Raw genomic sequence first — 14,531 nt, forward strand, 5'->3', positions numbered from 1 at the left:
GAAAAAGGGGGAGGCTTGCAAGCCGATGAACACCATCCCAACAGTGAAGCACGAGGGTGGTAGCATCATGTTGTGTGGCTGCTTTGCTGCAGGAGGGACTGGTGCACTTCACAAAATAGATGCCATCATGAGAAGGGAAAATTATGTGAATATATTGAAGCAACATCAAGACATCAGTCAGGAAGTTAAAGCTTGGTCGCAAATGGGTCTTCCAAATGGACAATGACTTAAGGACAACAAAGTCAAGGTATTGGAGTGGTATTGGAGTGGCCATCACAAAGCCCTGACCTCAATCCTATACAAAATTTGAGGGCAGAACTGAAAAACTATGTGCGAGCAAATAGGCCTACAAACTCGACTCCGTTACACTAGCTCTGTCAGGAGGAATGGGCTAACTTGTGGCTAAGGTGTATGTAAACTTCCGTCTTCAACTGTATGTATGTATGTATGTATGTATGTATGTATGTATGTATGTATGTATGTATGTATGTATGTATGTATGTATGTATGTATGTATGTATGTATGTATGCATGTATACACTGATTCTTGAATATCACTTAAAATCCTAATGAGCTTAGTTCAACTGTGACACCATGTCAGAACCCAAATAGAACCTTGTTTTACTCCAATGTTATTAAACATTTTAAATGTAAACAAACACTGTATAGTCTCAAAACATAGTTAAAACTATCATTTTTATATAATGGATGGGCAGTCATTGCAGCCATAGCTGTCTGAATCTGAGATTAGTTCCATTTTTAAATCCATCCCTCAGCTTTTTACCAAAGCAAAGGCGGGGTTAGACTTTTGTTTCCACTGTAGATTGGCCCCTTAAGACCAGACCATCTGCTGCACTACAGTAGCTGTGGTTTTGAATCCAATTTAGGTTTCACACACCAACCAAGAGACATCCATCCAGCCCAGCCATCCACCCCAAGTCTAGGACTACATCCCAAATACATACATCCCTCTATTCCTGACACAGTCCACTACTTTTGACCAGGGCACATGGAATCTTATTCCCTACATAGTGCACAACTTCTGACTAGCGCTTTATGTGCCCATTTGGAACGCAGCCTAGAACAGCACATTGTTTTTGTCTAACATCACAGCAGCAGAACCTGGGAGAACAGAGGAAGAGGATGTTCTCCGCCTCGGGTAGGTAGATCATCTGTCCCTTCAGCCTCAGGCAGCTGATCTCAGCACCAGTCAGCTCGTCCTCGTTCTCTGAAGTCTCCACGTTCAAGAGGCCCTCCTGGAAAGACATAATTTACACACACACACACACAGGCAGAGACACACACAGACACACACGCATGGACACACAAGCAGCCAGGACACACAGAAAATATAAATGTAGTTTTCTATCTTGTTCCTCTATTTTTTTTTGTGATGGAATTTTAACATTAAATTAAAATGCAAAAAGTTTCAGTAGTGAGTATTCTTGGCATACCTTGCTTCGCAGAACGAAGACAGTGTTGATGTGGGAGAGCATGCCTTGGAAGCTGAAGTCTATGTGTGGACGCACCAGAGAGAACACGGAGGGCAGGTTACAGATGCCTGGCTGGAGCTAAGGAATACAACAGCAAAACACTTCATAAGGGGGGTCGTACATACTTGTGCCAAGTCTTACAATAGATTATAACCACATATTTGCATTACAACTGCAGGCTACCTGTGAAGCCCATATCTACAGTGCATTATATACACACTCCTACTGAGTTATAATGCAGTCATTAATGCAGTATAAGAGTAGTTATTTACACACATAAAATCTCAATGTCCTATAGATAAATAGACATAAACCTGCGGCAGCACACGGAAGATAGCGTTGCCGCACTGAGTAAGCATCAGGTTCCTGTCGAACATGAGGTGAAAGGGAAAGGCCTTGCAGAAGGTGTAGGGGCTGATCCGGGTCTCCTGCGTGCCGTTCTCCTCGAAGCCGTCCAGATCCTCATAGAAGGCCTCCTCCTCCGAGTCCTTCTCCTCGATCAGGAACTTGATGTGGTCACACTCCTCACTCTTGTGCTGGATCACCTGGTGAAGGAAGAATGGATTTCATAAAAGGGAGGAAGGTGCAAACATAAAATTAGAATGAGTGCATGCTATGCTTCCTGTGTTTATATCCTGCTTTACTTTATTGGGACACCGGTGGGTGATTGGTAAACGCATAGACATCGAAATACTGTATGTCTTTATGTAAATGTCTAAGGTGATCTAAGGTGTGATGGTTTTAAACACAGTGATGTTCTTGTGAGGGTTACTGCCTGGCCACAACAAGTCCTTTTTAGTCTATACACTGACGTCAATGGCTTGACGCACACGGTTTCCGTGGCAACAATGAATAACACTTCCAGAAAATCTGGTGTCATATTTGCAGGGTCTGTCAATTCAGCTCCCCCATTTAATTTTACGCCGAGCTTGGGAGATAAAAAATACATACGGACACCTATCTCTGCGATATGATTAGGATTGAAAGTATAGTTGGCTTTCTCTGAAAATGAGGAGGTAACCTATGTGCTCAGAGACAAGATTTTTGAGAGGACTATCCAAGTCTATACCAATGGTATATACTAATTCCACCTGGTGTTTTCTGCATGGACTACTATGCTATAAAGAAGGTACATAACTTATTCACATATTCCTAGCTTTAAAACTATCATGATACTTATATCAGTCTAATAATGGTTAGACACTTTAAAATACCGTATCTTACACTATAACTACTAGCTACTTGGTAGTTGTATTACGTCACCTTCTGAGTGTACTAACATTCTGCCTCTTTCATAGACATCTGACCCAAGTCAACAGAGACCCACCAGCATCTCAGATCAAAAACTGCCCACTGAGTGACCAACACTAGCAGTTGCTCAGACCTAAACAACTCCTGAATGGAGAGGGGCATTTGAAAGTCGGCCACTGTCCCATTTTGGACTGAAGGTAAGAACCCCAAGCAGCACAGAATCCAAATAACTTCCAAGGCACACAAAAAACAGTGCCCGCGTTAGGTCTAGCAGTAGTTAGCATTGGCTCGCGAAACCACCTCTAACTTCCTTCATACTGAATACAGAGACATATAAATGGTATCCACGAGTTCATCTGACTCTGGGGAAGTAGATAAGGGGCCTCATTGGCAAAATCCCGAACTATCCCTTTCATTTCTTAAGGATCTACGAGATTGGTGTCCCTATACCGGGACAGTTGTTGCTAACTGGAAAGACGTAAGTAACCGCAAACTTTCCAGGACATAGACATGTCTTATATGGCCAGAAAGCTTACATTCTTGTTAATATAACTGCACTACCCAATTTACAGTAGCTATTAAAGTAAAAAAAATGCTATTGTTTGAGAAGAGTGCACAACAACAAACTTGTATCACAGCAACTGGTTTTATACATTCACCTCTGAAGGTAAATAATGTACTTACATTCAGTAATCGTATGCTGATTTGTCATCCTGAGGGTCCCAGAGATAAAATGTAGCATAGTTTTGTTTGATAAAATCTATTTTTTAATTCAAAAGTAGGAAATGGCTTCTACAGTTTGAACACCTGCTTGTCTCTACATTAATTTCACATTTCTACAAACTTCAAAGTGTTTCCTTCCAAATGGCATCAAGATGTCATTTTAGGCTTTTTTTTAAAGGGTCCAATCCTTTTAAGTAATAATAGTTATTATTTTATTTTAAACAGCACACCTTCATTTCTATTTCTGTGCCGTGGATCTGTTGGGCCACCGTCTTGATGATGCCGATCACAATGTCCTGGAGCCCCTCCCTCTCCGAGTAGTAGTGCAGGATCAGATTGTTGCCCTTCTCCGCGTCTGTGCAGCGGAAGGACGGAGCCCTCATCCCAGGGTAGATGGTACCTAGGTGGTCGTGGAGGGCATCCAGATTCTGTATGGGGGTTGCATAAATGATTGAAATAGTAGTTTCTCTCCATTAAGATTCCATTTAGACTGGTCCCATATCAGTTTGCGTTATATAGCCAACTCCTGTGGTCATTGTCATACCAAACACCATAGGAGTTGGCTACACAGCATAAACTGATCTGGGAGCAGGCAAGGCAGGCCAAAAGCAGGCCTTCAGAACAAGGTTACATAACTCCAGTCTCACTCCTTTATCTCTATTCCAACCCAAAGTGAAGCCCTACATTTTGTATTTGTAAATAGAGGGTTCGGTCTTGGCAAATCAAACTGCCACTGTCCTATTTGAATTACATGGTCAACTCCCCCATATTCAAAGACGAGGGGTCGGACACAGAATTGTTTCGGCACTGTACAATTGAAATATAGGTCATATTTAACTTACGTTGAAGCATTCATGACATTGAAGAGGACATTGTTTTACATGAGTATCTGTTCACTGAAGAAATATTAAGAAGGGAACTGGAGTGCTTACCTGCAAGAATTCACGGACATTGGAGCCTAAAACACGCAGGATGGTGTCATACCCTGATTCTTGGCAAAACTCAAAAAACATCTTCCCAAACATCTGTAGGATACACCCTGCATCAATCTCTGCAAGATAAAAAAAAATACACCATCTCAGTCCCATTGGTAACACTTTAAAATAAGTGACCCTTTATAAAGGGTAGCGTATTTTAAAGTGATGCCATACAATTATGTTAGGAATAAACTGGTTCAAGTAAAGCATCTTGCATTTCAAAACATGATTAAAAAACATACTGAGAACTTTGCTTGCAGCAGCAACAAGGTCATATGTTTTGGCATCTTCATATATGATTCTGACAAGGAACTGACCCTCTACATCGAGTTGTGCCTCCCTCCTGATAACAGGAAAGAAGAAAATGCAATTATTAGATATCATATTAACATGTGATTATTACCTATGTAATAAAGAGGCAGTTGACAAGAGCATACGACAACATATTTCGCTTGTCCTCTATAGTATCCATTAAAACTAGCTTCATAACATTGTATGCCGTTGTTTATGCCTATGGCTGATGTTATAACATCTTAAATAGCTGTTATAAAAGCCTTAAATGAATCATACATAAGGGTCCTTCAGTAAAGTGATAGCTATACTTATTTGGTCCAATCAAAAACAATCAGTATCACTTTACTTTATGGGGGTATACATAAGGCATTCATAAGAACGTTATGAAAACCGTCATGACACCTTCATGAATGTTGGAGTACCCTTAATCTACCTTTGAGCACTAACTGCATCGTAGGATTATATATATTTAGAAGTTACAATGAGAAAATGTATTTGGCATGCTAATAAATAAGCCTGTTATATATCCTAATGAGGTCTATTTGACCTGATTACCGAGTTGATCTGAGAAAACAATACTGATTTGCTGTGCTGGCTAGCAACCACTTTCTCTGAGCATGTGATCTGCTGAACAAACATAAAAATGTAGTGAAAATAAGAATTACTTTTTCAATTTCTCTGTGATGCAAGATCTGAAAATAAAACCTAGCTTGAATATTTACGCATGTAATAATGTTGAATTACGTCAGCCAAGATAAGGTTGAGAAATATTGCAGCACAATGTTTTTGGGCGATAAAAATGACCAGAATCCTCAAAACACGTTTTTTTTTGGAGAGGCAGCTGTGCCTCTGTTCTTATAGCATAGGATGGGATGAAAGTCTGGCTCCTGGAACAGCAAAGACGGAGGAAGAAAAATAAACTTGGATCTTGCCAAATATTTGAGCACTTTGTTTTCATAATGCAACAACCTCCCTTTATCACCACTATTAGAAAGCTAATGAAAATGAAATGATGAGTAAAAATATGGCTCGCCTTCCCATAATAGTGGTGTCATTTAATAATGAATTGATTAATTATATATATCGTTTTCTTTTATGTTTGCTGGTGATCTATGGTGATTTATGGTCACATGGTATAAGTTAGATAGGCCCACTATATCTGCTGGTCCTGACATGGCCATTCGTTATACACTCTGTCTAGCAATAGGGGGAGATTATTTGTAAGTCGCTCTGGATAAGAGCGTCTGCTAAATGACTTAAATGTAAATGTAAATTATTGATTTCAATACTATAATATGGTTAATTGACATATTTTTGCATTATTATCCATGTCATATTGGTAGGTTAAATAAAGTTGTGGTCAAGACAATGTAGTAAACACAATTAAAGTGTAATAACTTAAATTAAAAAGTAAAGTAAGCAATTGTTATTACATGGTAATTACTTAAGCAGTAGTGTAATTTGTATTTATTAAGTAACATTTAAGGCAGTTATCTACAATTTAAAATCGTACATTTCATAAAACTTTTCACAACACATTGTCTGCCCTCAAGCCACTAAGCTACTCTCCTACCACATATCTACAATACAAAATCTATGCGTTCATGTGTGTAAAGTGTGTTACTACAATGCTGCTTCACACAGTTATAGGAGCAATTTAATGTGTTACTAACATATCTATCTACTGAACATACCTGCTGATTCCTTGTTTTGCATTTTGCAACATGGCTACATTTAGTTTTTATTTTCACTTTCTGCTTTGAATTATGGTATGCAAATGCCCTGTGTCAATCACAAATACAAAACAAATCTTTGAACTCACTTGATGTCTTCCCACACGTCTTCGCCATAATTTCGTAATACAAGTAGTTCCAAGGCGTGATTGACAAAACCATACTAAAAACGGATATAAAACAGAAATAGAGAAACATAAATCAGAAAATACAAGTATGTCAAAAATGTAGAGTGATGATAGTGTTATGATTCCACTGTAAATTGGAATGACTTGTTCAACAGCAAATAATGTTTTCATTAATGCAACATGAATATTAGAACGATAAAATCGCACTCGCATCACGAATTTCAGTGTTAATTTACAGTGAACAGATATTGTAGCCATAGGCTGATAGCTCGTTCTCATACGGGAAAACGCACCACTACACATCAAAATAACCATGGCAATCAAATGTCGCCGTGAAATCTAATAGGTTGATGTTTACATACCATTTCTACGACCAGTTCTTCACGATTCCTTATCAATGTAAACTGTTATGTCTAAATCAACACGGCACCTTCACAGTTTGCAGATGTTACGTTGCGGCTCCATTCTTGAAAACATTCCTCATCAAATTGACATCGAATGTGTCCAATGGGAGCTCAAGGACAAAAATATTCACTCGGCAACTGACCACTGAGGAAGAAATGAGGGTTGCTCGCTGAAGACAGCGTTGTTTATGAAAACAGTGTCAAATAAAGACTACACAACGAAACCAACCTATTTAAATGCCACAATCAAATGATATAAACAAATCCTAGGTAGAATAGATTATAAACTGGGTGGTTCGAGCCCTGAATGCTGATTGGCTGTATATCAGGCCGTATACCACAGGTATGACAAAACATGTATTTTTACTGCTCTAATTACGCTGGTAACCAGTTTATAAGGCACCTCGGGGGTTTGCGATATATGGCCAATATACCACGGCTAAAAACTTTATCCAGGCACTCCGTGTTGCGTCGTGCAGGAACAGCCCTTAGCCGTGGTATATTGGCAATATACCACACCCCTGAGGTACCTTATTGTTTAACTATATCATGGCATTGTTGAATACTCGTTTATGATTGTCTTACAGGGAATTATAGGGCGTGCATTATTTCCCTATAATGCACAGTATACTCGAGAATCACGTAATAAGGAATTCTCCTCATCCATACCCACTAAACACATTTTCTTTCTTATTGACCCCAATTGTAAAAGAGCCAACTCTTTTACAATGGTTAATAGTTATACAGAAATAACAAAACATGCCGAAAAGCTACTGTGTTGTTCAATGTACATGTAACCAGGTCAGAAATCCCGACCTACGGTTCACAATGTTCCCAAGTAGGGAAATAGAGCCTGCAAGAAGAGCTCTGTGGATTCAGGCTATTCAAATCAAATTGTATTGGTCACATACACATTGTGTAGTGAAATGTTTATGCTTCTAGATCCGACAGTGCAGCAGTACCAAACAGGTAATATCTAATAATTCCACAACAAAACCTAATATCTAACAAATTCCACAACAAAACCTAATATCTAACAAATTCCACAACAAAACCTAATAGACACAATGTAGTAAAGGAATGGGATGAGAATATGTCAGTGTAAAATATATGGATGAGCAGTGACAGAGCAGCTAAGATGCAATAGATAGTGAAGGATACAGTATATGAGATGAGTAATGCGAGATATGTAAACATTCTTAAAGTGGCATTATACAAGTCACTAGTATTAAAGTGGCCAATGACATCAAGTCTGTAGGTAGGCAGCCGCCTCTCTGTGCTAGTGGTGGATGTTTAACAATCTGATGGCCTTGAGATAGCCATTTTTCAATCTCTCTGCCCCAGCTCTGATGCATCTGTGCTGACCTCACCTTCTGGAACAGGTAGTGGCTCGGGTGGTTATTGTCCTTGACTATCTTTTTTGCCTTCCTGTGATATCAGGTGTTGCAGGTGTCCTGGAGGACAGGTAGTTTGCCCCCGGTGATGCGTTGTGCAGACTGCACCACCCTCTGCAGAGCCTTGGGGTTGTGGGGGGGTGCAGTTGCCGTACAAGGTGGTGACACAGCCCGATAGGATGCTCTCAATTGTGCACCTGTAAAAGTTAGTGAGGGTTTTCGGTGACAAGCCACATTTTTTCGGCCTCCTGAGGTTGAAGAGGCGCTGTTGCGCCTTCTTCACCACACTGTTTGTTCGTGGACCATTTCAGTTTGTCGATGATATGTACACAGAGGAACTTAAAACATTCCACCTTCTCCACTTATGTCCCGTCGATGTGGATAGGGGGGTGCTCCCTTTGCTGTTTCCTGAAGTCCATGATCATCTCTTTTGTTTTGCTGATATTGAGTGCGATGATATTTTCCTGACACCACACTCTGAGTGCCCTCACCTCCTCCCTGTAGGCTGTCTTGTTGTTGTTAGTAATCAAGTCTGCCACTGCAGTGTCGTCTGCAAACTTGATGATTGAGTTGGAGGTGTGCATGGCCACGCAGTCGTGGGTGAACAGGGAGTACAGTAGAGGGCTGAGAACGCACCCTTGTGGGGCCCCAGTGTTGAGGATCAGCGGAGTGGAGATGTTGTTTCCTACCTTCACCACATGGAGGCGGCCCATCAGGAAGTCCAGGACCCAAATGCACAGGGCGGAGTCGAGAGCCAGAGTCTCAAGCTTAATGATGAGTTGAGGGTACTATGGTGTTGAATGCTGAGCTGTAGTGAATGAACAGCATTCTTACATAGGTATTCCTCTTGTCCAGATGGGATAGGGCAGTGTGTAGTGTGATGGTGATTGCATCGTCTGTGGACCTATTGGGGCGGTAAGCAAATTGAAGTGGGTCTATGGTAACAGGTAGAGTGAAGGTGATATGATCCTTGACTAGTCTCTCAAAGCACTTCATGATGACAGAAGTGAGTGCTGCGAGGCAATAGTAATTTAGTTCAGGTACCTTAGCTTTCTTGGGAACAGGAACAATGGTGGCCATCTTGAAGCATGTGGGGACAGCAGACTGGGATAGGGATTGATTGAATATGTCCGTATATGTCTGCATGGGTTAACATGTTTAAATGTTTTATTCACGTCGGCCACGGAGAAGGAGAGCCTACTGTCTTTGGTAGCGGGCCGTGTTGGTGGCACTGTATTGTCCTCAAAGCACGCAAAGAAGTTGCTTAATTAGTCTGGGAGATGTTGATGTCTGCAATGGGGCTGGTTTTCTTTTTGTAATCCGTGATAGTCTGTAGACCCTGCCACATACAGTTGAAGTCAGAAGTTTACATACACCGTAGCCAAATACATTTAAACTCAGTTTTTCACAATTCCTGACATTTAATCCTAGTAAAAAGTCCCTGTCTTAGGTCAGTTAGGATCACCGCTTTATTTTAAGAATGTGAAATGTCAGAATAATAGTAGAGAGAAGGATATATTTAAGCTTTTATTTATTTCATCACATTTCCAGTGGGTCTGTAACGGTTTTCTTGAGTCGAAGGAGAGGCGGACCAAAACACAGCGTGGTTATTATTCATGGTTCTTTAATAAAGAAACTATACATGAATAGACTAACAAAACAAGAAATGTGAAAAACCAAAACAGCCCTATCTGGTGCAAACACAGAGACAGGAACAATCACCCACAAAACCCAACATTAAACAGGCTACCTAAATATGGTTCCCAATCAGAGACTGACTAACACCTGCCTCTGATTGAGAACCATATCAGGCCAAACATAGAAATAGACAAACTAGATATGTAACATAGAATGCCCACTCAGATCACACCCTGACCAAACAAAACATAGAAACATACAAAGCAAACTATGGTCAGGGTGTGCAGGCCTCCTTGCTCGCACACGCTTTTTCAGTTCTGCCCACAAATTTTCTATAGGATTGAGGTCAGGGCTTTGTGATGGTCACTCCAATACCTAGACTTTGTTGTCCTTAAGCCATTTTGCCACAACTTTGGAAGTATGCTTGGGGTCATTATCCATTTGGATACCCATTCACGACCAAGCTTTAACTTCCTGACTGATGTCTAGAGATGTTGCTTCAATATATCCACATAATTTTCCTTTCTGATAACGCCATCAATTTTGTGAAGTGCACCAGTCCCTCCTGCAGCAAAGCAGCCCCACAACATGATGCTGCCACCCCCGTGCTTCACTGTTGGGATGGTGTTCTTCAGCTTGCAAGCATCCCCCTTTTTCCTCCAAACGTAACGATGGTCATTATGGCCAAACAGTTTAATCAGACCAGAGGATATTTCTCTAAAAAGTATGATCTTTGCCTCCATGTGCAATTGCAAACCGTAGTCTGGCTTTGTTATGGCGGTTTTGGAGCAGTGGCTTCTACCTTGCTGAGCGGCCTTTCGGGTTATGTCGATATAGGACTCATTTTACTGTGGATATAGATACTTTTGTACCCTTTTCCTCCAGCATCTTTACAAGGTCCTTTGCTGTTGTTCTGGGATTGATTTTCACTTTTCTCATTAAAGTAAGCTTCTCCTTCCTGAGCGTTATGATGCTGCATGGTCCCATGGTGTTTATACTTACTATTGTTTGTACAGATGAACGTGGTACCTTCAGGTGTTTGGAAATTGCTCCCAAGGATGAACCAGACTTGTGGAGGTCTACAAAAACATTCTGAGGTCTTGGCTGATTTCTTTCAATTTTCCCATGATGCCAAGCAAAGAGACACTGAGTTTGAAGGTAGTCCATGAAATTAGCCTATCAGAAGCTTCTAAAGCCATAATGTTCTGGAATATTCCAAGATGTTTAAATGCTCAGTCAACTTAGTGTATGTAAACTTCTGACCCACTGGAATTGTGATACAGTGAGTTATAAGTGAAATAATCTGTCTGTAAACAATTGTTGGAAAAATGATTTGTGTCATGCACAAAGTAGATGTTTTAGCCGCTCAATTGCAACACTTTGTCCCTATAATGACACTTTGCTTGCCTTATGGAGGGAATAGCTACACTGTATTCGGTCATGTTTCCAGTTGCCTTGCCATGATTAAATGCGGTGGTACGTGCTTTCAGTTTTGCATGAATGCTGCCATCAATCCACGGTTTCTGGTTAGGGAAGGTTTTAATAGTCACAGTGGGTACAACATCTCCTTGTAAACTCGCTCACCAAGTCAGCGTATACGTCAATGTTATTGTCTAGGCTACCCGGAACATATCCCAGTCCACGTGATCAAAGCAATCTGGTCGCGTGGAATCTGATTGGTCAGACCATCATTGGATAGACCTAAGCACGGGCACTTCCTATTTTAGTTTCTGCCTATAGGAGGGGAGCAACAAGATGGAGTCATGGTCATATTTGCTAGAAGGAGGGCGGGGGAGGGCCTTGTATGTGCCGCGGAAGTTAGAGTAGCAGTGGTCGAGTGTGTTACTCGCTCGTGTACTGCAATCGATATGCTGATAAAATGTAGGTAGCCTTGTTCTCAGATTAGCTTTGTTAAAATTCCCAGCTACAATAAATGCAGCCTCAGGATATATGGTTTCCAGTTTGCATAAAGTCCAGTGAAGTTCCTTGATGGCCATCTTGGTATTCACTTGCAGGGGGATCTACACGGCTGTGAAGATAACCGAGGGGAGTTCTCTTGGGAGATAATACGGTCAGCAGTTGTTTGTGAGGAATTCTAGGTCACGTGAACAAAATTACTTGCGTTCTTGTGTTGATACAATTACACCATGAGTCGTTAATCATGAAACATACACCCCCACCCCCACCCACTGAAAATCCCGTTGGCCGTATGGACTCCGACAGCATGTGCCCAGCTAGCCATGTCTCCGTGAAACAGAGTATGTTACAATCCCGGATATCTCTTTGGAAATCAACTCTTGACCTAATTCTGTCAACTTTGTTAACTAGGGACTGTACATTTGCGAGTAGTATACTCAGAAGCTGTGTGTGGTGTGCGCACATTCGAAGCCTCACTAGAAGACCGCTCCGGCACCCTCTCTTCCGACGGCGTTGTTTTGGGGCGGCCTCTGGAATCATTATAAATGCCCTGGGAGGTGCAGACAAAGGATTTGCTTTTGGAAAGTCGTATTCCTGGTCGCACTGCTGGTAAATTGACGTCTCTCTGATATCCAATAGTTCTTCCCGGCTGTATGTAATTACACTTAAGGTTTTCTGGGCTAACAATGAGAAATAATAAATAAATAACACAAAATAGTGCACAGTTGCCTAAGGACAATTAGCGAAGCTGCCATCTCTATCAGCACCATCTTAAATTGAATTCAAAATGATTTATACTTTTAATACTTGTTCGGCGTGGGAGAGTGGCTATGACCTAAAACAGGGAATTTTTACTAGGATTAAATGTCAAGAATTGTGAAAAATTGAGTTTACATGTATTTGGCTAAGGTGTGTGTAAACTTTCGACTTCAACTGAAACTACTTAAGTACAGTATCAGTCAAAAGTTTCGACACACCTACTCATGCAAGGGTTTTTCTTAATTTTGTTGCATTGTAGAATAATAGTGAAGACATCAAAACTATGAAATAACACAAATGGAATCGTGTAGTAACCAAAAGTTTTAAATCAAAATATATGTTAAGCTTGAGATTGTTCAAAGTAGCCTCCCTTTTCCTTGATGACAGCTTTGCATACTCCTGGCATTCTCTCAACCAGCTTCATGAGGTAGTCACCTGGAATGCATTTCAATTAACAGGTGTGCCTTGTTAAAAGTTAATTTGTGGAATTTCTTTCCTTAATGCATTTGAGCCAATCAGCTGTGTTGTGACAAGGTAGGGGTGGTATACAGAAGATAACTCTATTTGGTAAACGTCCATATTATTGCAAGACAGCTCAAATAAGCAAAGAGAAATTACAGTCCATCATCACTATAAGACATGAAGGTCAGTCAATCCGGGAAAATGTAAAGAACTTTGAAAGTTTCAAGTGCAGTCGTATAACCATCCAGCTCTATGATGAAACTGGCTCTCATGAGGACTGTCACAGAAAAGGAAAACCTAGAGTTACCTCTGCTACAGAGGATACATTCATTCGAGTTACCAGCCTCGGAAATTGCAGCGTTCAAGTAACAGACACTTCTCAACATCAACTGTTCAGAGGAATCAGACCTTCATGGTCAAATTACTGCAAAAGGAACCACTACTAAAAAGGACACCAATAAGAAGAAGAGACTTGCTTTTGGCCAAAAGAACATGAGCCATGGACATTTGACCGGTGGAAATCTATCCTTTGGTCTGATTAATCTAAATTTTAGATTTTTGGTTCCAACCGTCTTTGTGAGATGCAGAGTAGGTGTGGTGACACTGTCTTTGATTTATTTAGAATTCAAGGCACACTTAACCAGCATGGCTACCACAGCATTCTGCAGCAGTACGCCATCCCATCCGGTTTGCGCTTAATGGGACTATCATTTGTTTTTCCACATGATAATGACCCATCACACCTCCAGGCTGTGTACGGGCTATTTGACCAGGAAGGAGAGTGATGAGTGCTGAATAAGATGACCTGGCCTCCACAATCACCCAACCTCAACCCAATTGAGATGGTTTGTGATGAGTTGGACCGCAGAGTGAAGAAAAAGCAGACAACTAGTGCTCAGCATATGTGGGAACTCCTTCAAGGCTGCTGGAAAAGCATTCCAGGTGAAGCTGGTTGAGAGAATGCCAAGAGTGTGTAAAGCTGTCATCAAGGCAATGTGTGGCTACTTTGAAGAATCTCAAATATTTTTATATTTGTTTGACACGTTTTTGGTTCCTACATGATTCCATATGTGTTATTTCATAGTTTTGATGTCTTTACCATTATTCTACAATGTAGAAAATAGTAAAAACATAGAAAAACCCTTGACTGAGTAGGTGTGTTCAAACTTTTGACTGGTACTGTATATGTTATATATTTTGGGCTCCCGAGTGGGGGCCCATCTCAGTGCTAGAGGCGTCACTACAGTCCCTGGTTCGAATCCAGACTATCACATCCGGACGTGATTGGGAGTCCCATAGTGCGGCACACAATTGGCCCAGCGTCGTCTGGGTTTGGTCGTGGTAGGCCGTCATTGTAA

General features: G+C 41.0%; 1 protein-coding gene across 2 annotated transcripts in view; it reads right to left on the reverse strand.

Annotated features, from left to right (window-relative positions):
- The window catches only part of LOC118362896 (guanylate cyclase soluble subunit beta-1-like), a 59,676-nt gene extending 52,553 nt beyond the window's left edge, over positions 1 to 7,123 (reverse strand). The window contains exons 1-8 of one of the 2 annotated variants that reach the window (XM_035743617.2): positions 6,962 to 7,123; positions 6,561 to 6,634; positions 4,762 to 4,787; positions 4,400 to 4,518; positions 3,698 to 3,895; positions 1,808 to 2,038; positions 1,455 to 1,571; positions 1,123 to 1,256 (exon numbers count right to left, since the gene is read on the reverse strand). In XM_035743617.2, coding sequence (XP_035599510.1) covers positions 1,123 to 1,256; positions 1,455 to 1,571; positions 1,808 to 2,038; positions 3,698 to 3,895; positions 4,400 to 4,518; positions 4,762 to 4,787; positions 6,561 to 6,634; positions 6,962 to 6,964 — 902 coding nt within the window. In that variant the 5' untranslated portion in view covers positions 6,965 to 7,123. Of the gene's footprint in view, positions 1 to 1,122; positions 1,257 to 1,454; positions 1,572 to 1,807; positions 2,039 to 3,697; positions 3,896 to 4,399; positions 4,519 to 4,686; positions 4,788 to 6,560; positions 6,635 to 6,961 lie in introns of both variants that reach the window. The other variant, XM_035743616.2, reaches the window with a different exon arrangement.
- Between the last annotated feature and the right edge of the window lie 7,408 nt (positions 7,124 to 14,531).

This window comes from Oncorhynchus keta, chromosome 29 (assembly GCF_023373465.1).
Source record: "Oncorhynchus keta strain PuntledgeMale-10-30-2019 chromosome 29, Oket_V2, whole genome shotgun sequence".
In the NCBI taxonomy this organism is placed as follows: domain Eukaryota; kingdom Metazoa; phylum Chordata; class Actinopteri; order Salmoniformes; family Salmonidae; genus Oncorhynchus; species Oncorhynchus keta.